At 35.9% G+C, this 25435-nt stretch overlaps 1 protein-coding gene across 2 annotated transcripts in view; it reads left to right on the forward strand.

Annotated features, from left to right (window-relative positions):
* The window catches only part of ArgRS-m (arginyl-tRNA synthetase, mitochondrial), a 45785-nt gene extending 23804 nt beyond the window's left edge, over nt 1-21981 (forward strand). For both annotated transcript variants that reach the window (XM_081729845.1, XM_081729851.1), the window contains 4 exons: nt 3810-3928; nt 12595-12743; nt 19541-19615; nt 21785-21981. In XM_081729845.1, the coding sequence (XP_081585971.1) occupies nt 3810-3928; nt 12595-12743; nt 19541-19615; nt 21785-21935 (494 nt within the window). In that variant the 3' untranslated portion in view covers nt 21936-21981. The remainder of the gene's footprint in view (nt 1-3809; nt 3929-12594; nt 12744-19540; nt 19616-21784) is intronic.
* Nucleotides 21982-25435: the final 3454 nt, after the last annotated feature.

Here is a 25435-nt window from a genome sequence, read left to right on the forward strand (position 1 = left end):
TACATATCTGGAATTTTACTTTTGATTTTGGGTTATTTGGAGAAAATTCTGACTTTCATAGGAGTACCTGATTTATTTATTTATTTATGTTTCGTGTCTTGTGATTTTCTTCAAAAGATTTTTTTCGTTGAAGTTTAGTAATCAGATATGTACAAATCCATCCACCCTTCCTACTTACTTACTAACACAATATATATATATATATATATATATATATAATTTGTTGCACGTAGCATATATTACCCAAGTTCCGTTTCGAACTGGATTCGTTGGTAGTGGTCGAAACGATCGGACTCTCGAATATGTAGGTGTGATATGTGACGAAAAGCGTAATAGAATTTAGAACAGTGGTCCTTAACCTTGATTACTTGGTACTGCTGTTCGTAAACCATGCATACTTCATTCCCCACTCCCTTCCTTCCCATAGCAAAGATAAAACATGAAACATGTAGTGTATGAGGTTTGCTAAAACTAAAATGTAAATTGTCATAAGTAATGCTTTATTCATATTTCACAGTTTATTTTTGTCAATAACTTGCGTCCCTTTGCTCGCTCTTCACGCTTACCAAGTTAGGAACAAGTGATTTAGAACACGCTTGATGAAGAAAATGACTAATATTTAAGTGTTTGTTTATATAATATGAACTGAAATGAAACGATTTTTTCGTTGATCGATGTCTTAAGGATTGAAGTTAAGAGCCCAATTGAAGAATTGTGAATCACAATAATTATTTAATAGGCATTTAGTAAATGAGCTAGAGATTTATACACATATTGATAGTGACATCTGAAAGCCTGGAATGACTATATGTATTGGTACCAGCTAATGGTAATAAACGAAGCCGTGGCAATGGAACAATTACAGTAACTAAGATTGATCCAAATCTGGAATGTTATCGTATTGAACGATATTGATAGTATTGGCATCTTGCGAAGAAATTGTCTTCTTCGTAACGCTATACAGGAAAAGATGAAAGAAAAACTCTGAGTAGGAAGAAGAACACAACTGATCGATGATTTGAAAACAGATGAAAATATTGGGAGTTTAAAGAGGAAGTGAAGTTGGAGAAACGCAGAAGAAACATTTTCAGACTAGAACCTAAGGAAGAAAGGAAGGAAAAATAAAAGCTCATTGTCCGTTACCTGCCGGTAGGCAGAATAATAATAATAATAATAATAATAATAATAATAATAATAATAATAATAATAATAATAATAATAATAATAATAATAATAATAATCGTATTGAATGATACTGGCAATATACGTACATCTTGAACGCTTTGACAAAGCAACAAATTAGAAAACACATCGAGCGTTGTAGACTTTTTTGTCGGAATTGAATGTGCATAATTCTGATGCACAAATAGTATGGTGCTAAATACCGCGAAATATGGCTTGGCTGCTAACGTGTTAAATACATATTACCATAAGTATCCACAGTTTTCAGATCATCCATCTCTTACGCCCTTATCTAATAAAGTGATCCTTCACAATTCTCATTAAGTCTGGCCATGCAATTGGGCTATTCCGTCCAATCCACCTTGTAGGGAATGTTGTATTTAAGGTGTTCTTAATATGGTATGGCACCGTTCCTGTGGAATGTTATGCTTGATTGAAGGTACTACTATTGGGGTACCCATACAAAACATCCAGACAATACTGTCCTTCATCATCTGTGTATTTTTACTGAAGAAAAGTAGCCCAAGGTCTCGGTTATGCGAGAATTTAGAATTTTTTTCCAAATAATTTTCGTTGTGGTCTATAGTTCGGCGCAGTTGCTTGTAACAGTTACACCCTATATGTAATGTTTATATAACACCTTGTGCATAGTGGATCGACGTCTTTGTTGTTCTTTGTCATCTAAACGAATGAACTTTTTTGAGTTTCCAGAATATGTCTGGTGTGTTCATTCTATGTTCGTGGGCAGCTAGTACAATCTTGGACAAACATGGACTTGATCTTCATTAACTTCTGGTGTCTGGCGAATAGTATAACGAGATGGTGAGGTTTATCCTCACTCGTTGCGGAAATATAATTTCTTTTTGTATCGAATTTTGTTTCGATGAACTAATCGACGTACTGCACTTTCCCTTTCTGGAACCACTTCATACAATACATTCATGTATTGGCTGTGGAAGCGTTGATACTGTTCTAATAAACCCACACCATAATCGAACAAATGTTTTTTTTAAATATTGTTGTCTCTGCCAAGTAGCATTTATAAGAGTATCGTTTAGCAGTCAGTGTTTGAACATGACTCCTACCACATGACGGCTCCGTCACACTGGATATTATTCTCAGCTGCGTTGAAAGTTGGCTCATTGCTCTTCGCAAAGTATCGCTGGGGATATTAATAACAAGTATTGATACGATCCTTCAATTCTAGTAGTGGCGCATCGTATTTGTAAGACATCTTGCTTCAGATATCTCTACAGAAAAAAATCAGCATATATCAAATCTGGAGGCGGACGATCAAAGTTCGTTACCATAATGAAAAATTAATATTTGTAGAAAAGTTTGTTTTAAAAAATCCATGCTTATTTTGACCTTGTTAGTCACCTTTGATTGTTGTAACCATAAATATACAATACACACGTTCAACATCCGAAATTAAGAAAGAAAAAATGTTCAACGCCTTGAGGTAACTTTCTGATTCACATGATCATCATCCTCGTAAAAATACGACCCGATAATTCCAAAGGAAACAACTCCACGCCACAGTGAAATGCGAACAGTCCAGGGGCCTAGTATGCATTTGATTCTGATTTACATAATTCCAGTAACGAGTTTTTCATTACAGCAAGTAACTCTGAAGTGTTCGTCAGCTGGCATAACCAGGATGGATCACATCTGCGAATTTTGTATGTAGCTATTTTCTGTAGGTCGTGCCCTCCTCTCTCGATACTTTCTCTGATTTTGATTTCACTGTAGGTTTATCCTTTGCATCATTATAGCACAATATTCAATATGGCCAACCTTGCAACGGTGGGAAACGACGAGGTTTTTGTGCCTAGTACCCTTTTTCTTTTCTTCGCATTTTTCTACGTAAATAACGATACGTTAGTTTTGAAAGCCACGTGTTTTTATTTAATTTCCTTTCATATGGTTTTGCTCATAATTTGTGTAAATAATTTTTATTTTCTTACGCCCAAACTGAGATCCCATTGTTATACATATTTAATATCTCGTTATCTCTTACATATAATTGGGGCCGCGGTGGCTCAGTGGTAGAGCGTTCACCTTTGGTGCTTGGGGTCCCGGGTTCGATCCCAGCCCCCGCCAAGTGAACTTTGTGGTGGACAAACACCGTGTGCGTGGGTTTTCTCGGGGTTCTCCCGTTTCCTCCCACTTTCTTCATTGCACCATTTCATTCATTACTCATCATCACCGTCTCCTTTAGCCTAACCGGCATAACCGTGGGACGTAAAACTCAAAGATTTCATTTCATTTTTTTTCTTACATATAATATCTGCTGAAAGCGAACATATTAAACTTGTATGGTGTAAAACTGCAACTGCAGAGGTCTTGAAAGAAAAGTGTATATATATACACACATATATTATATAATGTAAGTTTTTTAAACCAAAGACCTTATTAAAAAATTCTTAGACTGTTAAAATTGGAGCAAACAATTAAGTATGTATTCCAGAGTATAACTAAAAAAAAAAAATACCTGTATATATATTAATGAACTAAATATTATTTATTTTAGTGTCTAGATTGAGGATACGTATAAACACTTTTTGTTAATATTGATTTAGTGTGTACTTAGGGTGATTTCATTAATTCATTTGTTCTATTTATAGCAACAAAGGCCATGAGTCCTGAAGTGGCTGATATTTTGGGGGTTTCTGCAGTAATTGTCAATGACTTGAAGCAGCGGCGACAACGTGATTATGAGTTTACTTGGGATCGAGTGTTAAAGGTGATTTTTTTAATATCATTTTGTAATAATAATAGTATTAGTAGTAGCAAAGGTTATTGTCCTTCTTCTTGTTACTATTATTATTTTGTAATGAGTGTCCCAAAATTCACGCAAGATTTCAATTTTGCGTCATTTGTGCGGTAACTTGTTGCCAACGAAAAGAAAAAGTCAGCGTGACAGATGACAATTCAGGGATATTAAAAATGGTTAAGAATAGGACATTTCGGGAAGCTCTCTACAGCGTATTCTCACGAAAGTTTTACGTTTCCATGCCTACAAGTTCAGTTGATTCAAGAACTGAAGCCTACAGACCATGCACAGGAAAGAGAGATTGTTGAATGGAATCTGGAACAACAAAAAGTGGATGCTGATTTTTTGAACAAAATCATTTTCAGCGATGAGGCTCATTTGCATCTTAATGGCTTTGTTAATCAACTAAATTGTCGCGTTTGTGGTTCAGAAAATCCACGAGTGATTGTTGAGAAACAAATGCATCCACAGCGTGTCACTGTTTGGTGTGGATTTTGGGCTGGAGGCACCATTGGACCATTCTTCTTCGAAAATACTGGTCAAGCAATAACAGTTAATGATGCTCGCTCTCGCAACATGATGATAAACAGTATGTTGTGCCTAAATTACACTATATGGATGTGGACGACATGTAATCCCAATAGGACTGTGCCACATTCCATACAGCCTAAGAAACAATTAAATTACTTTATGAGTCATTTCCTGGTCGTGTATTTACGAAACCTCGTATCTTCCGTATGGGAGAATCGCTGGATCATCTCATCGTTTTTCTCTCTTCGTTGTTTGCAAAACCCTTTCCTTCGAACCACTTTTCAAGCCAGGAAATAGTTGAAAGTGAATGAATGCAAGATCCGGATTGTAAGAGGAATGTTCAGTACTTTCCTAAGCAAGATTATGCACAGGTTCCACATCTCCATGTTGAGTAACTGTGTAATTTTATCCTTTTAGCTTTATTCTTCCTGGCCAGGAGCTTTACAACACCCCTCGTAATGGCTGTATTTCAAGTAGCTTAACTGTACTGCTCAGGCACATAGTTTGGGTTGATATCATTTTTGTTTATTTATATCAGGAAAGTGAAAACGTCACACTACATAGTGAAAATCACACTTTAAGTACTATCGCTAAAATTTCCGTTGTTGGGAGAAGAATACGTAAGAAGAAAAGAAAGAAAAATAATGAACAGAAGAGTAGATATGATGCGTCCAGGTGACCACCGTGATTGGTTTCAAGAGATAACCACATAGACGCTTCATAGCAGCATTTTGCATTGTATAATTGTTCTTTTTCCTTTCTTCCTGCTTCTTTTTTTCTGATAAAACATTTAGCGAAAGAGTTTCTAATGTATTTTTTTAAAATGTTTTTGTCTGATAAAAACATTTTTATTTATTTTTGTGGTGAATAACTTGTTTTTCATGTTCACTTTAAGATTCATATGTATATACACGAGAAGATGGTGAAAACATAATCACACACAATTTCCAGGAAAAGTAAGAAATGTAGTTGTGAAGCGTCTTGGTGGGTGGCACGATCTTTGATTGCAGGAATACTCATACATATCGCTTATTGAATGCTTATACAAGTGTATATAATTTGAACGAAGGACTCAGAAATCACTGTCTTGCATCTTACTCCAAAAGCACCTGAAATCCTGAATTCTATTTGCTATCTAAAATCAACACTCCTACCCCTTTTTCTTGACTACCACCTCCAATTCCATCATCCTTCGAAGACAAACTACTTCCTATCTACTGTTCTCACCATCGCCGAACTTCTACCTTCCATAGATGTAACCTCATTACTAGGGCTTGGAAACTTTTCCACCCAATTAAGAAATCCTCACCAAATTCTAAGTTCGCATTCGTTATCCGAACATATTGTAACGATATAGATCCCAGTTTTCTCGTTTCCCGACAGTATTAACGTTCATTTATAAGTCCTTACATTATTTACAATAATGTACGTAATTTTCTTTATAAAATATCACAACACAGTAGAAAAGATATCGAAACTCAGGAAGGTGTAAAGTAAAGAATCGAAGTAGTTCTTCGACCTCTCTTAGATTGCGGAAAATGCAGCAATATAAAATTTTAGTGAAACTGAAATTTTGCTATTCCTGTTACTCTAGTTATCCTGTAACCCCCCCCCCCCGAGCTCCTCCGTGGCTAAGCGGTTAGCGTACGCGCCTTTGGCGCGGGAGACCCGGGTTCGATTCCCGGTGGGAGCTCATGTGGTTCGGATTCCACGTTAATCAGTAGGTCCACGTCTCATATAGCCTCGCTGCTGAAAGGGACGTTAAACTCAAGATCAACTCAACTCCCCCCCGCCCCCATGGAAGCAAAATTGATCGGAATTGGACCAGATCGTTTGATCGCAATCAACGACTGATCGCTATGTGTAGTGAATAATATGAATAATTTTGTAGGAGGCTAATAATTTATCTCATTGGCTTCCATGGAAGCAAAATTGATCAAAATTGGGCTAGATCATCGTTTGATATAATACGCATTTCTAAGCCTCCTTCCCCCATAATACCCGTAGAAGAAAAGTGATCGGAACTTCGCCAGATCGATTCATTGTCGTCTGATTGCGTTTGATCGGCAGCGATCAGCATTTGATCGCCACGTGTAGTAACGTAATTCACAATATTTTGTAAGGTGTTAAACAAGTTAACCGATTGGCTCATGGAAGCATAACTGATCACACTTGAGCCAGATTGGTTGATCGTCATTTATTGGCCACGTTTGATCGCCACGTGTAGTGACGTAAAACCCATAATAAAGTAGGGGATAACAAATTAACTAATTAGCCCCATTGAAGGTAGATTCATCGGAACTGGACTAGGTCATTCCATTGTTTAGTCCATTGATCAACCCATTCATCAAACAGATTGTGGACGATCAAACGACGATCAGACAATCTTGCCCAATTTCGACCAATTCCATGGAGGGCTAACAGATTAACTTGTTAACCCCCATATAAAGTTACGTGTATTAAGTCACTACGCGTGGTGATCAGACGCTAATTGTTCATAACCAAACAATTTGCTCCATTTCCGATTTTTTTTTTTTTTTTTTTTTTTTTTTTTTTTCATTGGAGGGACTAACATGTCACTTGTGAGCTTGAGTTAATGTTAGAAAAAATCGCGTCCAAAGCAGAGAACTTTATAACATAGAAGTAGAACTTTATAGCGGAAGCTATCAATTCAAATTTTATTTTGTGTTTTTTCTTATCTGTAAGTTATCCAGACACACATACTCCTTAATATCCCTTACATAGTCCATTTATAGTTCTAGATCCAGTATAATGAAATGTATTCACATAAAAACTTATAAGAAAGATTCAAAAAACGTAGATACACAACTTTTCATTTTTGCATCGTTTGAAATTGTTAAAGTTTATTTCCCTTCTCTCTCCCATACGCATATTCATATACATATATAAAGCTACTTCGGCATCTTTATACACGTAGTATGATAAAGTGTTGTTAGTCCTAACTGACCACGCAGCATATGTTGTCTGCATTCAGATGGCCGAAATATCTCTACAGCAAAATGGGTCATACATTGTATCGTGCAGTGAATATTGTGCAGTCGGAATACTGTAAACCTAACCAAAGGAGAGAATAATCTACATATTCTTCAAGTGTATAAGGAGACAACGGGATAGCGCTTCCTCCAGATCCAGTTGTCATAAAGATGGGGCAGCTGGATATGTGCCGTAGTATTCTGTTGTAAACAATTCGCCAAGCAGAAACAATGGATCATACCTCAAGCTGCAAAGTACAGGGTTTGTCCGGGAAGTAATAGGACTGATTTTATTCAGCCATGACTGTACTCCGGAGCGTGCGCGCACCGACTGGATCCGGTAGAGGGCGTTCCTAGCTAACGAACGAGCGGCTGGTCTGTTGTCTCCGAGCACACGAAGAGTCAGGACAGGCTTTTTCGCGCGACGTGTTTCTGTGAGTGGTGCAAGCCGAAAATGCAGCGTTCGTTAAAGCAGAGGTACGCGATTAAACTCTGTGTTAAACTCGGTACATCTGCGACAGAGACGTTTGATATGATCAAGCAGGCTTACCCAGATGATGCTTTAGCAAGAAGTGGCGTGTTTCGGTGGCACAAGGCCTTTTCGGAGGGCCGGGAAGAGGTCGCCGATGAAGACCGTGCTGGAAGACCTTCGACTTCGACAAACACCGACAATGTGACTCGTGTGCGCGAAGTTTTGAACTCAGACCGTCGACTAAGTATTCGTTTAATTGCCCAGATGTTAAATTTACCAAAAACTGTGGTTCATGAAATTGTGGCGGAGCATTTGAACATGCGCAAGGTGTACGCGAAGATTGTCCCAAAAGTGCTCACTGACGACCAGAAATTGCGGCGAGGGGAATTGTGCCAAGAAAATTTGAACATGTGTGAAAGTGACCCCCAATTTTTGAATAACGTAATCACAGGTGATGAATCATGGATCTTTGAGTATGATCCCGAGACAAAGAGGCAATCTTCCGAGTGGCACACGCCGGCGTCTTCTCGCCCAAAAAAGGGAAGAATGAGCAAATCCAAAGTGAAAACGATGCTCATTGTCTTTTTTGACATCAAAGGCATCGTCCACCATGAATTTGTTCCTCCTGGACAAACCGTCAACGCCAAGTTTTACGTGGAAGTGCTCAAGAGACTCAAACGAAGGGTCAGTTGGGTCCGACCAGACATCGGAGCCGACTGGAAGCTGTACCACAACAACACTCCGGCTCACACCGCCTTTCTTGTGAACAGCTACTTGACAAAGGCCGGCATCCCAACGCTTCCGCAGCCGCCCTACAGCCCAGATGTGCCCCCGGACTTCTTTTTGTTTCCTCGCCTGAAACGCCCGATGAAAGGCAAGCATTTTGAGACGACAGAGGGGATCCAAGCAGCTTGCACCGCGGCTCTCAAGGCTATTCCGGAGAATGACTTCCGTGACGCCTTCAGTGCTTGGAAATCGCGCTGGCAGCGCTGCATCGACGCAGAAGGAGCCTATTTTGAAAGTTTTTAAAGAATTGTAACGATTGGCTCAATATTTTTTTTTTTTAAATCGACTCAGTCCTATTACTTTCCGGACAAACCCTGTATAGTCTGCACGGATCAGCAAAACTCAGACTTGAAAGTAGTTTGGCGAAAATCTCCGATCTCTAAAGAGTTCGAGATCTAACTAATATGACGGACCTGGAGTTTTACCATGTAAACAGAGTGCTCCGTTTGTGTCCATAGATGTTCTCTCGCAGTATAAAATATTCTTGGCAAACCGAAAAGTCGGACATCTTCCATGTTTTGAAATATCAACAAATCGAAGGCTAAATTGTGATATTCATTTATATTTTTCAATGTTCATTTAAAGATATACTTTTCAAGTGACCAAATATCTAGACGTGTAGAATTTAACATAAAAATACTAAAATTGTGTTTGCGATGTAGTATAATCATTGACTAGGATAGTTTTCATTCCACCATATTTCTACCAAAAGCGGTGTTTTTTCACATATCCACCCACAATTTCAGTACTCACTTCCACTAGAAATCCTAGCCCTACTCATTACATACGAATATTCCACTTACCTATGGCCTCATAATCCTTGAAGAATTGCTACACATACTCCGAATCGTAAAAGATCAGCACACAATTCCTAATCCAACTACCTCATTTTGTCGTACTGAACAACTTTCGATTTGAAAGTGAACACTCATTCGAAAATCCCGTATCTATTCCATCACGTCGACTCTGACTCAAAATTATCCCGTCAGCACTTTAACTGGGGATATCAGTACGACATTCTCCACAAACAGTTCAATCCTGAAAAAAATGTAATCTGAAAAAGTTGCTATTATTCCAATCTCATTTATATCCTGAAGTTCATTCACTAGCCAACTTCCTATGATGGCGAGACTCCAACTGTTTCGATATTCTTTCAACGCTCCAATTACCCGTCTACCTTTTCCAAAACATATACAAATACATTTGACTACATCTTCCGCGTAAATATTCTCAATATTTGTATTCACCGTAAGTAGCTGACTGGAAAAATCGTGACCATAGACGTTCCAGCAATGACTTGCTTTCATTAGTATCTGACTTTTAAGAAATCAGTGTTGCTTATGTAATTACATTATCTGCTGCTTCCCTGCACTGTAGAAACAGTTTAAACTGAGATTTCTATTTCTTACAGCCAGACTCTTTTATGTCCTTCAGAAGGAGGAGATGGGAAGACACATTTCCATCCTATATGCGGACACCTGTGTATAATACGTCCATTCAGTCCGTTCCCATACACCTATTTTTATTCTTGTTAATTTCTTCTTTTTTAAATTATTTTTTATTTGTATTGTATCATTATTTTTTTTTTCCATATTCAAAATGTCTCCAAGGAAGTACTTGTGAATTGAACACTCAAAGAAAAAAATAGTTACGAGTTGTTTTAGCTGCCTCCATCTTCTCACAGCAGTTAAGCTAAACCTTGCTGTTGGCTAAGTATAAATTTGAACTTACTCCAGTTGCTACACCATTATTGAGAGCTTTTGAAGTGAAATTGTGTTTGTAAGGTGCGTTACAAAAGTGGCCCGGCAAAAGTTTGAACAATGTTGTACCATCAAGTTTTGTGTAAAGCTTAGCGTAATCGCTGTTGTGACTCATGCAAAACTACAAAGGATTCATGGAGAACATTACTTATCCAGGGCACAAGTGTTCAGATTGCACAAGTCCTTTTTAGGATGTCAAAATCATTGCAAATTTTTACCGTTCCAAAGAAATAGTGAGAATGAGTAAATCCAAAATTCAATCGGTGCTATTTTTTTTTTTTTCATTTGTTTTTGTGACAATCCACAAGAAATTTGTGCCACCTGGACAAACTGTCAAACTTTTTATGGAGAAGTCCGTGAAAGCTTCAGGAAAAGGGTGGCATGTGTGCGACCAGGCGTTGCGCGCACTAGGTTATTACACTAGCGGCAACGCACCATGTTATGTGATAGTCTCCATCAATGAATTTTTGGCAGAAGAAAGCATTCCTGTACTTCGGATCTCGATCTGTATGACATTCTTTTTATTCCTCTTGCTTAAGAACCACTTAAAAAGGCGCCATTTTGGTGCTTTGGATAATATCCAGAAGAACGTGAACGACGAGTTGAAAAGTGTTCCAGCAGAAGCCGTCCAGCACTGCTACGAAGAATGGAAACAGCATCCCTATCGGTGTGTAGCTGCCCAGGGAGACTATTTTCAAGGGAATAACCTTGATTTGTAAACATAATGAAATTCATCGTTAACAGAAAAGTCTCACTACTTTTCTAACACACCTTGTATTAATGTGTATCATGTTAAAAATCTGCTAAAAGTATACAAATGTTATTTTTGAATGTATAGGTTATTTCAAAATTAACTACCTATTTTGATAGATTAAAAAAAAAAAAAAAAAAAAAAAAAAACTTTTTATTTTTGTAACTCAGTTATGATTATTAAAATGATAGATGTATATAAAAAGACAGTAAAGAAAAAAAAGATATTTGTTTAAAAAAAAACAATAAACGAAAAAGGATTTACTAATCTTATGTCAATTCTCGAGTATGTCCTTCATCCGTATCCCTACAAATTTCAAATCTATCCTTAGCGTTCTGGACAAATGAAACATATTCTGAAGCATTTCAGAAGTTATCTCCTGTTACAAATGCTTTCAAAGAAGAAAGAATCATAAATTTTTGATTTTGGTAATTACAAGCTACACAGTAAATTTTGGAGAATTCCTTTCCCATTGCATGACTTCAGTTAGTGTTTCATTTGTCCAGACATGACATTGGTATCCATACATGTGTGGAAAGTCGTCTTATCACTGAATATGTTATCTAATAGCTTTTTATTTGCAACTTGCTCTGTAAGTTGTGGTTTTTTCATAAATGTTCAATGCAAGATTCTGTGGACTGTTGTCTTTAACAAAGTGTGAAATTGACGTTTTTAACCGAAGTTGTTGGTTCAGTTTGGAACACTTGTCGAATTCATTCATTGTGTGAGGGTCCGAGTTCCAGTTATTAAATTTTCTTTGAAATTTCTTTCTTCATTTAGTTTTACTTCTCTTTTACGAACTATCACATCAAAGCTCTCTTCCGTAATCATTAAGCAAGAAGTCTGAAAAATAAATAAAACAAAATAAAACGTACGAAAACCTTGTACGTACAAAAATAAAATTTTGTACAATTTTTGCATATTTTTAACATGATAAACATTAAGAAACTTGATTTAAAAAAAAAAGCTTCTGATTTAACAACTTACTTTTGGACCACACAGTGTTTCCTTTGTTATCAGTTGTGTATTTTTAAAATTTATTTTCAATTTTTTAAAACAATTACGTTTATGTGTATTCCTTCCTTATTAGTTTTCCTCTGTCCAGAACTCATACCCACTAATCTGTCCTAGTATTTATCTCCATGTGAAACACTCTACTCCCAAACTTGAATCACGTGAATGCAAGGTGGTACTCACTTGGGTGCTTCACAATAACTTTCTTTTTCTTTCTTTTTCTAGATTGTATTTAATGATGCGTATAGTGAAAGAGTTAGTAGTGTTTCTGTGTGATTCATTATATTTATATAACACACAAATTCAGAAATTAATACTTTGCATATCAGTTTCAGGGAGACACGGGGATTCGATTACAGTACACTCACTGTAGATTGTGGAGCTTAGAAAAAAATTGTGGAGCATCTCTTCCTGAAAGTTGTGACCCGAATGTTTTCACAGAACCAGAGGCCTTGATATTAGTGTTAGAACTTGCGAGGTAAACTTTTTAAATTAAGATTTACTAAAATTAAGTGTTATTTATATACGTATTAAAAAAAAAAAAAAAAAAAAAAAAGTCTGTTAATAGCATTGTGTAGTAAAGTAGTTGACTTGTATATATATGTTGATATGAACATTACCAGCTTACTAGGGCATGAGGAGTTTACAGTAACTCAGTGAGAGAACATTAACGTCTTAATTTGTCTTTATATACTTGTATATTAATACAGAGTGTTTTAAAACAACACCGACAACGTTTGGGAGGTGATTCGTGACACCAAGATAAGCCTAATCTGGGTGCACAAATGCTTTCTTTCGGAGTTTAGGCTGCCGAAAACATGAAAAATTAACTTTAAAGGTCCACAGCTCCAATACTATGGGACCTACCGTAGTCGGGTCTAGACCTCACGTAGGGACTAGTATATAAATTATCCAAATATCCGTGTTTCAGAAAACTGCGTACTTCCTCAACAATTTTGATAGAGGTAGTTGGTGAGTGTTTCAGATTATATGCCCGTAGCCAAACACCCTCTATACAAATTGTTGCATGAGTACCGCAGGATTCTGAAACATGTATTTTTGGATAGCGCACATATTAGTTTCTAAGTAAAGTTTTGACCCGACTACAGTACGTCGCATAGTATTGGAGCTATGGACCTTTAAATTTCATTTTTTCATGTTTTCGGCAGCCTATAACTCCGAAAGGAAGCATTTGTGCACCCAGGTTGATCTATACTTTTTGTCTTATCTTGGTGTCAGGATTCACCTCCCAAACGTTGTTGTTGTTTTGAAACACCTCATATATATATATATATACTACTACTACTACTAATAATAATAATAAAAAAATAAACCTTTACTTTGGTACCTCTGCTTTTTGTTTTCACTCAAATTTCGGTAACTCTTATCTGTTGGCTTTAACTTGGGATGAAAACTTCTGACGAGAATCGAGATTCCATCTGGTTACATTTGTTCGTTGTTTCCAAATTCTTCCCAACATTCCTGATTACTTATCCTGTTATTTTTATTTATTTTTTTCTTAGGTACAACTCCTAGATTCTCTTTAATTTTGTTCCCTAAAATGTTTGATGCAAATAATGAAAACCAAACAAAAAATTATGTAAACTTGAGCTGTAACACAACCACTGTTTTATTCGTTCCAATTGTTGCAGTGTTGCCATATTCGAAATCTAGCTGTATCTTATTCATGAATTGAATAAACCTATAAATATCTTAATGAGTATCCTTTCTTTTTCCCGTGCAGTGTCAATTCTATGGTTTGCTTTATTGCATTTTGTAATCCCATCGTTTATCTAGCAACCCATTATCCTGGTTTAATTCTGGGTTCCTAATTTAACGGAGATATCTGGAACGGTGTCAAAACGCCTTCCTTTCAATGCCAATTTCATTTTCAGGAAAACCTAGAAGTCACATAGAGCTAAATCTAGAGAATATGTGAGTGATCAAGCTCTACGGTCCTATTTTTGGCCACAAACTGGCGTACCATCATGCTCTTGTGCAGGGTGCATTGTTATGCAACAGAAAATTATGAACCTTGTTGCCAATACTAAGGTCGAACCGTACGAATCCTGGTCAATAGACATTGCAAAACACTCGGATAATACTCCACGTTCACAGTGTGACCCTCTAGAGTGAGTTCCTTATGGATTTTGCGTTTGAAATCAAAGAAACACGGTGAGCAAAGTTTTGATTAGGCTTTATTGCATGCGCACTTTGTTCGGTTTAGGAGAACCTTGACTTCCATTTCGACCTTTGATACTTTGTCAGTGATTTTTACTGAACAACATCGTGTTTTATCACCTTCTACAATGCTTGACATGAATCCTGGATCCACATCAACTGCTCCAATGTTCCATTCTACAATGATTTTATTTGTCACTGAGTATGTGTGGCACATACCATGCACAGACCTTTCGTTCGCCCAAATTTTCGGTTAGACTGAGATGAACTTCAGAATTCCAGTGGGACCCTCAATGAGTCATGCAAATTCACAAGGATTTTTGCGTATGCCCTCTCGACCATTACGAAATTTTGCCTATCACTTAAACACGTTCGTACGGGTCAATGCCTCATTACCGTAAGCAGATTGAATCATTTGAAACGCCTCTGTTGCATTTCTACCCAAATTAAAACAGAATTTAATGTTGGCTCGTTGCTCCGTTTTCCCCTTTCCGACTGGCGTTCAGGCTGCCAGTCATAATATCCGCACGCATGGACTGTCTTTGCTAGCATTTTGCAACTTTGATGGAAGATAGTCGAAATATGTCGCTACTTAGTACATATAATTCTCCAATAAATGACACTGGTTGTACTGTGAAAAAAAAAAAAAAAAAGATAAGCTTTCCCACTGAACAGATTGTGTATGATTCATACGTACTTCTTTCAATTTGTGAAGTACTGTTATCTTTTTAATGGAGTGTTTTGCTTACGTTGGATGTGCTGGTGAGAACCTAACACTGGTTAGAGCTTGTTCCTTTGAATGTTTGAGGTATTCTTTTATTCTTGTTCTTGTAGTATTTTTTGCTGTTTGAATGATGATGAAAGAATTGGTGGAATGAGAATATGGGAGGAAACAGAAGTATCCCGAAAAAAGACACTGACATGATGTTGTCCACCACAAACTTACTTGGTCGGGATCGAACCAGGGACCCCACGCACCATAGGTAAGCTCTGGGGATTCGTTCGGTTACATGTATCGTCCGTTTCCTTTAGCTTACAGGGTATTAAACTAAAGATTTCGTTTCATTTTTACTAAGATATAAAATTCTTTTATGCCGAAAACCAGTCCCGATATTACACTAATACAGTAAAACCTGTCTTCAACGGACCCTTTATTAAACGGAAAACTGTCTTAAACAGAAATATTTCACGGTCCCATGAATTTTGGAGAACAAAACGTGTAAAACTCCCTTCATTAAGCGGAAACTGTGTTACGCGGACAACGGAAAGAAAAATAAACATTTAACGGAAAATTCTGAGTTCCGGACTACAGCGTTTAGAAGATGTTTAGACATTCTGTGAGACATACATTACACTGTCTGCGATAAAATGTTCGTTCTTTTGTTAAATATTTCTGGACAGTGTTGATCTTCCCCAATCACTACTCATATTCACCCCCACAAATTGTCCTTAATCCCCGCAACTTAATCAAGAATCATACGGAATGTCGGAAAGAAGAAAACGAGATTGAGGAAGAAGAGGAATACGATACCGAGTTCCAAGAAGAGTGTAGAATAAATACATATCAAGATGCTCTCAGAAGTTTAAAGGAGCTGCAAAAATTTGCCTTACGAAAAAATGATTCTGATTCACTTAGTATAATTTCTCAGGCTAAACTGTATGCGGAAAGTCAAGCAGCCAAGCAGCAATGTACACACAAAACCCTACTTGACTATTAGAAAAATAAAGAAAACGTGTGCATAGCATATTTTGTATTCATTTTAATTTTTTTTGTGTATGTATTTATTCGTAGAAGAAAGAAGTACTGTAATCGAACAATGTACGTACAGCAATATATTTTGTCAGTATGCCCCTTTATAAGCATGTATTTTTTTTTAAAGAAAGGAAAGGTCTACCTCCACTAAGCGGAAACCTGACTTTAACGGAAATTTTTGCAAGTCCCGCTCGATTCCGCTAAAGACAGGTTTCACTGTATTTCATATTTGCAATTATATGGACTGTAATCAACTCTTGAAGCATTTATTCCTGTTTACTGTCTGATCTCTCATGAAAGACTTGTTAATCATATCGATCGTATTTCTCGTCGGAGACAACGTTCTTTTCCCTTCTGCAGGTATTTGGTACACACGATCACCTTTGTACAGTACCGGCAGGGTTGTATGCTTTGGCTTTTTTTTCCTGCGAAAATCAAGTCTTTTTTCTGTTCTGCACTTTCGAATTATTGATTTTACCGTTCTCGTTCTTTATTATTATTATTATTATTATTATTATTATTATTATTATTATTATTATTATTATTATTATTATTATTATTATTATTATTATTATTATTATTCAAATAGATACTATCAATTAAAATGCATTACGATGGTTTACGTTAGGTATTTATGGATTGTGATCCTTGTGGTTGTCGATATACAGCATGGGCCATAAGTTGCTTGACGCTACCAGTTATTGTTCTGTTGATCAGAGTAACAGTAGCTGAGTGAGTAAACAACACGTTATGGTGTGGTTCGTGAAAGATACGTTATATGAAGTGATTTTTATAAAGGATTAGAACTTGGTTATATTTGTAACTAAGCAGCCTTACAATAAATAGGATTTATCAAAGGATAAATATGTGTTCGTACTTCAAACCTAGTGGTTACATGATCACAATTACTAAGATGTGATTGAGATATCTGTGTAACGTTTTCCCAACACTGTACCTCCATCTCGACATGCAATCTATAACTTGAATAAAAGGTTTGACTAAGCGGTCTGGGTAGGATCTTCCTGGTCCAGGTAGGCCTAAATATCTCGACTACAGAAGAAAGTCCTAAGATTGTAGCGCCGTGTTTTGTGCATTAAAAATGATGGGAAACGCTTTGACCATCTGATGTTATGACACAACTTCTAATAATTTTATAGTTTTATAGTTGATAATTAATTCATTGATTGTTATCAACTGATTTGGGCCGCAATGGCTCAGTGGTAGAGCGTTCATCTTTGGTGCGTGGGGTCCCTGGTTTGATCTCCACTCACGTCAAGTGAACTTTGTGGTGGACAAACACCATGCGCGTGTTTTTTCTCGGGGTTCTCCCGTTTCCTCCCACTTTCTTCAGTCCACCATTTCATTCATTTCTCATCATCACCATCTTCGTTAGCCTACACGGCATAACCGTGGGGCGTAAAACAAAGATTTCATTTCATTTTTTATCAACTGACTTATGACCCAGCGTTGTAATGCAGAGACTTTGTCCTTAAATAATAATAATAATTGCAAACCCCCTTGTTTAGCTGCGTTTGCCACTTTGTTTTAGGTGAAGAAGTACAAGAACTACTTATAACTGTTTTGTTAGTTTTACACTTTATTAGAGAGTGAGAGAGGGAGAGAGAAAAAGATTTTATTAGTTATATATTAATAATTCGAATTGTAGAAGTTTGTGGTAGATAGATCACTAGTTGAAATATAAGCTGCTCTGTAGAGCACACGTCGAAACCATACTAACTAAGTTTCTTGGTGATACAGTTACAAAGAGTTATAGCCGATCAAAGCTATGAGGACACAAGGAACTCTTCGTGTTGCAGTTTGGCATCACTGTTGTGTTTGTTTTCTCCACATTCAAACAAGCGTGTGCGCACATCGCCAAGACGCTCATTCTTGGCTTGGCAACCGTTAGTACTGGATCTCCCACTTGGGGGTACTAGCAAGTGCAGAGTTCGCGCGTTTATTCAGTTTTGAACGTAAAACGTGTTAAGCCGATTGAGATTCATTGCCAATTGACAAAAGTATAAGATGAGTCGTGCATGGATGTGAGAAATGTCCGCAAGTGGAATAGGAAGTTTATAGCTGGTTGTACTGAAATTCACGACGGAAAAAAAAAAAAAAAGCGGGAAACAATCAATTTCCGATGAGACAGTCTCGAAGGTTGAGCAAACCAGTGATCAGCACCTGTTTTCTGAGTTGAAAGAACATTTGGCTGGAACAAACTTCAGCAACGACAACAACAAGCGCTTCCTCAAACACATAGCGGCAAGCTGGTATGATATGGGCTTAGAAAGAATGCCACAGCACCTACAGAAATCGAAATGACGATTATGTAGAAAATAGATATATGTACAAGCTTTAAAATGATATAAACATTATTGAGAAAAACTATTCTTTATATTAGAAATAGATCTTGGTTTTGAAATTATCCTCGTATATGTGTTGTTATAATATCGATTTCCATTATCGTTATTTTTGGCTTTCTGCGTGTTGTCATAATAGATTCCTGACATTTATTTTTTGGCTTTCTACCTGTGTTGTTATAATATAGGTTTCCATCATTATTATTTTTGGCTTTTTACATGTGTTGTCATAATACCGTTTCCCACCTTCGTTATTTTTGCTTTTTGCATGTTGTCATAATATAGGTTCCCATCATTGCTATTTTTGGCTTTCTATGTATTATAATATCGGTTCTCATCATTGTTATTTGTGGCTTTCTTCATGTGTTGTCATAAAATCGGTTCCCATCATGTTATTTTTGGTTTTCTACATGTCATAATATAGGTTCTCATCATCGTTATTTTTGATTTTCTACATGTATTATCATAATATCTGTTCCTGTCGCTGTTATTTTTTACTTTCTTCAGTCCAATAACTACTAAAGGAATTAAATGACGATTATAACTATTAACTTAAGCTAAGGATTGCGTCTAGGTATTTATTGATACCAAAATATTTAATGGAAACCTCCACCTTCGTCAATGACTTATCTCGTTACATAAACATACGCTGCTTGCAGTTACATTTAAGGTTACGCAGTAACAACTGTATTCCTTATAAAACTATACATGGATTTAAATGAGTTTGTAGGTTTTATGTAAATAAGTTATGAATTTCTGATAGAATGACAGAAATCTTAATCAAATTAACCATCCTAGAACTAATCGTAAAAGTACCCTATTAGGAGCTACACATTGTACAATCTATGTAAACCAGGAATACCCGTATACAAAAATAACTTTCCGTGACATAGAACATTTGCTGATTACTATGTAAAATTCGTAGTATTCGGAAACTTCCAATGAAATGTCCAACATGTAATATTTCGTTTTTATTTCTAGGTTTGATGAAGTCTTAAAGAAAAGTTATGACCAATTAGAGTCGTGCATTTTGGTCAATTATCTATTCCAGTTGTGGTAAGGATTTACTAAACATGAGTATTACTTACCTAACATTATATTTTTATTTTTTAAATTTTAGTTACTAATTCTTTGGTATGAGACATTGGATAAATTATTATGTATGTACTTATAATGGAACATTATATCTTACGTAGTTCCTTTCTTTCTTTCTTTTTTGTTATAAATATGTTAATTGATGTGTATACCACTAATCATAAGTATTGGTGTCACAATGTGAAAACAGTTAGTTAATAGCTGAAATGTGTGGTGGTCTTGTTATCCAGTTCTCTTGGTGGTGATGTAGTGTGCTGGAGAAGAGCGTGTTTTGTGCAGAATGATCTTACACAATAGTCTGTGCACAGGGCCGGCTCTATCATTTGTGCCACACTTGCATTTGCACTGCTCGGCAAATTTCTAGGGGCGGCAAAATCTGTCATAACTATATTATTTATAGCAAATATAAAGCAGATATTTCTTGGAAACAGATTTCATGATGATGGTAGTTAAATTTACTAATCTCTCCTTCTGTTTGAATACTACATTCATAAATCATGTTTAGGTCGCATTAGTTTAAAATCACATGCACACTGCTAAAGCAAATGGCCAAACAAATCCAATCATCAATTGCATGATTGTTGTCAAATACAAGAACTCAATTCGCGAACAGCTGGTCCATTTAGTTAGTTATCACAATTTTGACATAAAAGCTAGTCTTGTCTTTGTCACAAACAAATTCCTTATGATTGAAGGTGGAAAGAAGTTTTTTTTTTTTTTTTTTTTTTTTTTTGTAACGGATATAGAGGGAAAATCAAGAAATAAAGATGAAGGAGCTAGTTGCACTGGAATTGCAAACTGATATATTGAGATTGAAGCTCAATATTGAATTCTATAAAAAACGATTAGCATCTTTCCTCTGCAAGTGTGTTTGCTTTATCTTTCACAAACATATTATTATTCTTTAAAAAACACACACAACGAGATTGTATTAGTAGAGTTCAGGCCTTTCTGAGTGCGAGTTCTTTTTTTAACCCTCCTCTTCGTTGTTCATGATGGGGTAGCGTACTTAAAATCGTGGCTTTTAAGATTTGTCCTTTCTGAAGAAAGGAAGGCGGGAAATGATGCCATTGCACGGGGCAGCAAATTTCCTAGAGCCTGTCTGTGCCATAGGATTCAAGTTCCGGCGTGGTAAATCGAAAACCCATCCTTCATTACGTCGGTAGTGCGTGAAAACAAAGTAAAATCAACTAATCAGTCAGAAGTTAGAAAATAAAATGATGATCATTAGTTGTCGCTACATAGAAATAGTCTCCAACGTTACTTTTGATTACCAAACTATTATAAAATGACTTTTGTATATTTTGTATAGATGAATGCATTATCCATACGTTAGGTAAAAATTATTGAATTTTCTTGTGCAGTGACAGACTTTAATGACATTATTACATCAGTGCTCATATTTACGATGTCATTATTTTATTCGCTAGAGGAAGAGGAGAAACATAGAAACCAGTCAAAAGTTGCCTGTAAATAAGTAAAACATTAATTCGTTAACACATTTAAATAGCCACCTCTTCGTTGAAGAAAATTAAATAAAATTAAAAATAAAAGGTTAAAACAATCAAAGGACGCCAAACAAAAGTTACTGGTATGCTTGTAATTTTTTAATGTCATTTTAATATCCAGCAATATTATATTTTTGCACAGTTTAACTAGGTTTTGTGATTTACATTGTAGGGTAATTCTTGTTCGTTAATACTTGTGCTAAAATTAATCATTTATACATATTTTTGTTTTACGGTACTTATGTTTTATTGATCTGTGTGCCCAGCTTCGGTTTCAATAAAATATAAGTGCGGATGTAATCGTGATCTGCCGTAGTAAAGCTGGAATAAATGCGAATGAATGCTTAAGTTTATAGAATTTTAACAGCGGCAGAAAAATGCGATTACAACTTGAATTAAAAGCTTTCCTTTGTGTAGGCTATTCTTAAACCAAAAGAAACAGTCATTGATTTAAACACTTCAGAGCAAATATTCATCAAGTTTGTTGAAATGGTTTGACGAGAATGAATCACTGAACTATATGTGTATCACTCTCTCGTCGTATTAATAATAGTATTGTTTTTAATGACTAGATGAATTTGATTGTCGTATTTATAAAATAATTTCCTTGTTCTTATTCCAGCAATGCCATCAATAAAGCCTTCAAAGTGTTGCCAGTTAAAAATCAAGACGCCCATATTGCAAGCCAAAGACTGCTTCTTTTCCATATTTCAAGAACAGTACTTCAGCATGGAATGAGCATATTAGGTTTAAAAGTTCTACAACAAATGTAGTTCATATTTTAAGAGTAGTAATTTAAATATACGAAATGTTCTTGTATCTGTGTGTTTTTGTATTTTGTGAACTTTATTACACAGAAATCTGTCATATAACGTGTTTACCACACGCACATACATATATACTATGTATCTACATTATGAAGCTCAGCAAAACCTTCGTACAACTACAAATAAGGCGTTTTGTTCTCTTTGTAGTTCTATAATGACCATCTCGAAATATGAGACCGTACTGCATTCTAGGTTTTTTTTAGTTTAACGTCCCACAGGATGCCCTTTTGGCTAAGGACACAGGATAATTAATGAAAGTGAATGATCGTGAAATTAGTTTTTTTTTTTGTGCACTCCCATCGGGAATCAAACCCAGGACCACGTGAACTATAAAGACTCATGCTAGCCACTAGATCAGTGGAGAGGGCTCTGGGTTTGGTGTCAGACACCGGCAGTGGCTGTTACTCATTGGAAACATTGGACTTACACCAAACCAAACGAAACTTACTTTCTGACAAGAAACTACCCGAAATTTGTCAGTAAAGCAAACCCTATTTAATAAACCGTCGAAATTTATTTTCTCGCCCACAAATATATGACCCTTTTGAAGCAATATATATATTTGCCAACGATTAACTCAATCATAACATTTTCGTAGTCATTTTCCGGAATAGTCTTCAGCTCCTTCAGCGAATTTCGTTTGATGGATTCAACTAACTCTGAATGCCTTCCGCGAAGTGGTGGTTTGAGTTTCGGAAACAGAGGACATATTAGGTGATAATGGAGCTTGATCAAGAATATTCGTTATTTTATTTATTTATTTATTTATTTATTTATTTATTTATTTATTTTTCCCCCCAAAACTCGGTCGTCATAATCGCCTTTTGTAATGGTGCGTTATCGTGATGCACAGTCCATGAATTGTTCTTCCACAGTTCGAGTCTTTTGCGACGAATATATTCATGTAAATGTCTCATTAGGCTTAAATAGTACTCTTTGTTGATTGTTGAATGTACATCATCATGGTAAGCGGGAAAAATAAATAAATAATAAAAAAAAAAAAAAAAAACAAAAAAACTCCATTACCTTAATTTTGGAGCAACTTTGACGTTGTGTCTTTGGCTTTGGCTTATTTTACCCTCTCTAATCAGTGGTCTTTTGATTTGCTTGCATATTAAACTCGTAAAGGTATGTCTCATCTCCCGTAATAATGCATCCCTGAACGTAGGATCGGATCTTGACCGATCGAGCATTTCTTCAGTAACTTATTGTCCGTTATTCTTTTTGGAGAAAATTAGGCTGTTTCAGAACAAGTCGAATGGGGACGTGTCTGATGCCCAAATTTTAAGAATGGTACGAACAGTTTTGTGTGAAATGTTGAGGTTCAGGACCATTTCACATTTCACTCTCTCTCACATCTCTCACTCTCTCTCTCTCACTCTGAAGCTTGCATGATGATTTTCTATCAGTTTCTTTTATTTTGTTGATGTTTTCATCGGTCAAAGATGTTGAAGGACGACTGGAACAAGGCAAGTCTTCACACACTTTTCGGCCTTACGTTTGAGTTTTGAATAAAACTGATTCACTTTAGGTCTTCAACGATTCTGTGCATGAAATTCTGTTGGCACCAGCAAATTTCAGGTAAACTCTTTGGTCAATATTTTTATTCTTTGTAAAAATCGCAAGACACACTTGAGGTCGGCTAACAAAACTCGTAAACCTAAACAAACTTATTAACCGGTCACGCTCATGTTGCACATCATAACTAGGCATAGTGCTGCCATCTTACAGGAGAAAAAAATACAGAACCTTTTACGCTGGCTTTTTAAATGAGAAATTCCGGATACTTTCTCGAAGGAAAGTATATTGATTGCTTTGTGTTTCCAATGTACTACATTAGTGCTGAAACATATTAGTAAGTTCTTTATAAAATAAATTACTTAATCAAATATAAAGAATATACCAGCAAAATTTGTGTCTCTGCCAGAGAGAAGATAGCTTGTAGTGTATCAAAAGAGGAGGCAGGTATAAATAAAATTATGTCGCCAGGGTCGCAAGTAACATGCAATATCCGTAAACTTATATGGAAAGAAATGAATTACTTTATACAAGGAATAGTTTCTTTATTTAATATGGAACGTATCTTTACAGTATTTGAATGTTCAAGTGGTTCACCAGTTAGTTGGAACAAAATTACATTCGACTTACATTGCTTATTGTAAATTAGTTACGAAAAAAACAATAACATTTCTTAACCCTTTAAGTGTCGAAAACACATTTACACGCCCTCCGCAATTTACACTTGTAGTGCGGAAGGTGTACGCTTTGAATTTGCTTCTGTTAGATTGAATGCTGGTGGCATGTATATACTCTCAAATTATTGTTTCTTCTTAATTTGATTACGAGACTAGGTAGTAAGGTTGTTGCAATGGGTGGAATGATCTAAAAAAAAGACCTTTTTTTGTTTGTTTGTTTTCAGACACATTTTAGGAAAACAAAATTTCTAGAATAACTTCTTCCCAAAAACTCAACACTTAAAGGGCTAACACAATATATTTGTACAATAAGATTTTATCATATACGTGTATATTTCATAATATTACTTCATGATTGGATTAACAGTTTGATGGTACTAAATCATAGATACTAACACTGGTTATGCTAAGTCAGCGTAATAATTACCAAATAATAGAAAATAAATATATCAGTATTTTTATTCCGCGACATTTAACAAATAGTGTACAGTAAACTCACTTTTTTTTACGTGTGTTTCAAAGGCAACAACGAATACATACAATTTATTGTCCAGTCTTTTCTTAAAGGCACCAAATTCATATATATATATATATATCGGGTGTTCTAAAAATGACGCCCACGGACTACAGAGCACTACTCTATAACTTAAAATAAAGTGAAAAAATATATAATTGTATATTTTTCGAGTCCTCGTGTAGAGACGGAAATTGCACTATGTGGCAACATCACAGGTAATGAACCATACAGGAGATATACCAATCTATCAGATAATTACTTCGATTCTTTCCAGATAACAAAGTCGATGGACATTGACACTAGCACCACTTATTATCGTAACAATCGATGTAACCTCTTGATGGATTTGTAGAGCAACGCTAATGGTTTCAAGTTAATCTGCAACGTTGCCACATAGTGAAATTTTGATTTCCTATAGCGGGTGAAGGAGGCCTCGGAGGGTATACCATTATATATCATTTGCGCTTTATTTTGACCTAAAGAATAGCAGCCTGTTGTCCATGGGCGCCATTTTTAGAACATCCGATATATATATATATATATATATATATATATATATATATATATATATATATATATATGAAACGGATTAATTTTATTTATATCAAAATTTGCTTGAATATAAAGATTGTTAATGCAGTATAGTTATGATTGCTCGAAGGCCAATTATATTTTTAAAAATCATCATATGAGAATCCTTTAATTGAATCCATTAACGCTAGAATACGTCCAAA

This window comes from Thermobia domestica, chromosome 1 (genome assembly GCF_964235325.1).
Source record: "Thermobia domestica chromosome 1, izTheDome1.hap1.1, whole genome shotgun sequence".
In the NCBI taxonomy this organism is placed as follows: domain Eukaryota; kingdom Metazoa; phylum Arthropoda; class Insecta; order Zygentoma; family Lepismatidae; genus Thermobia; species Thermobia domestica.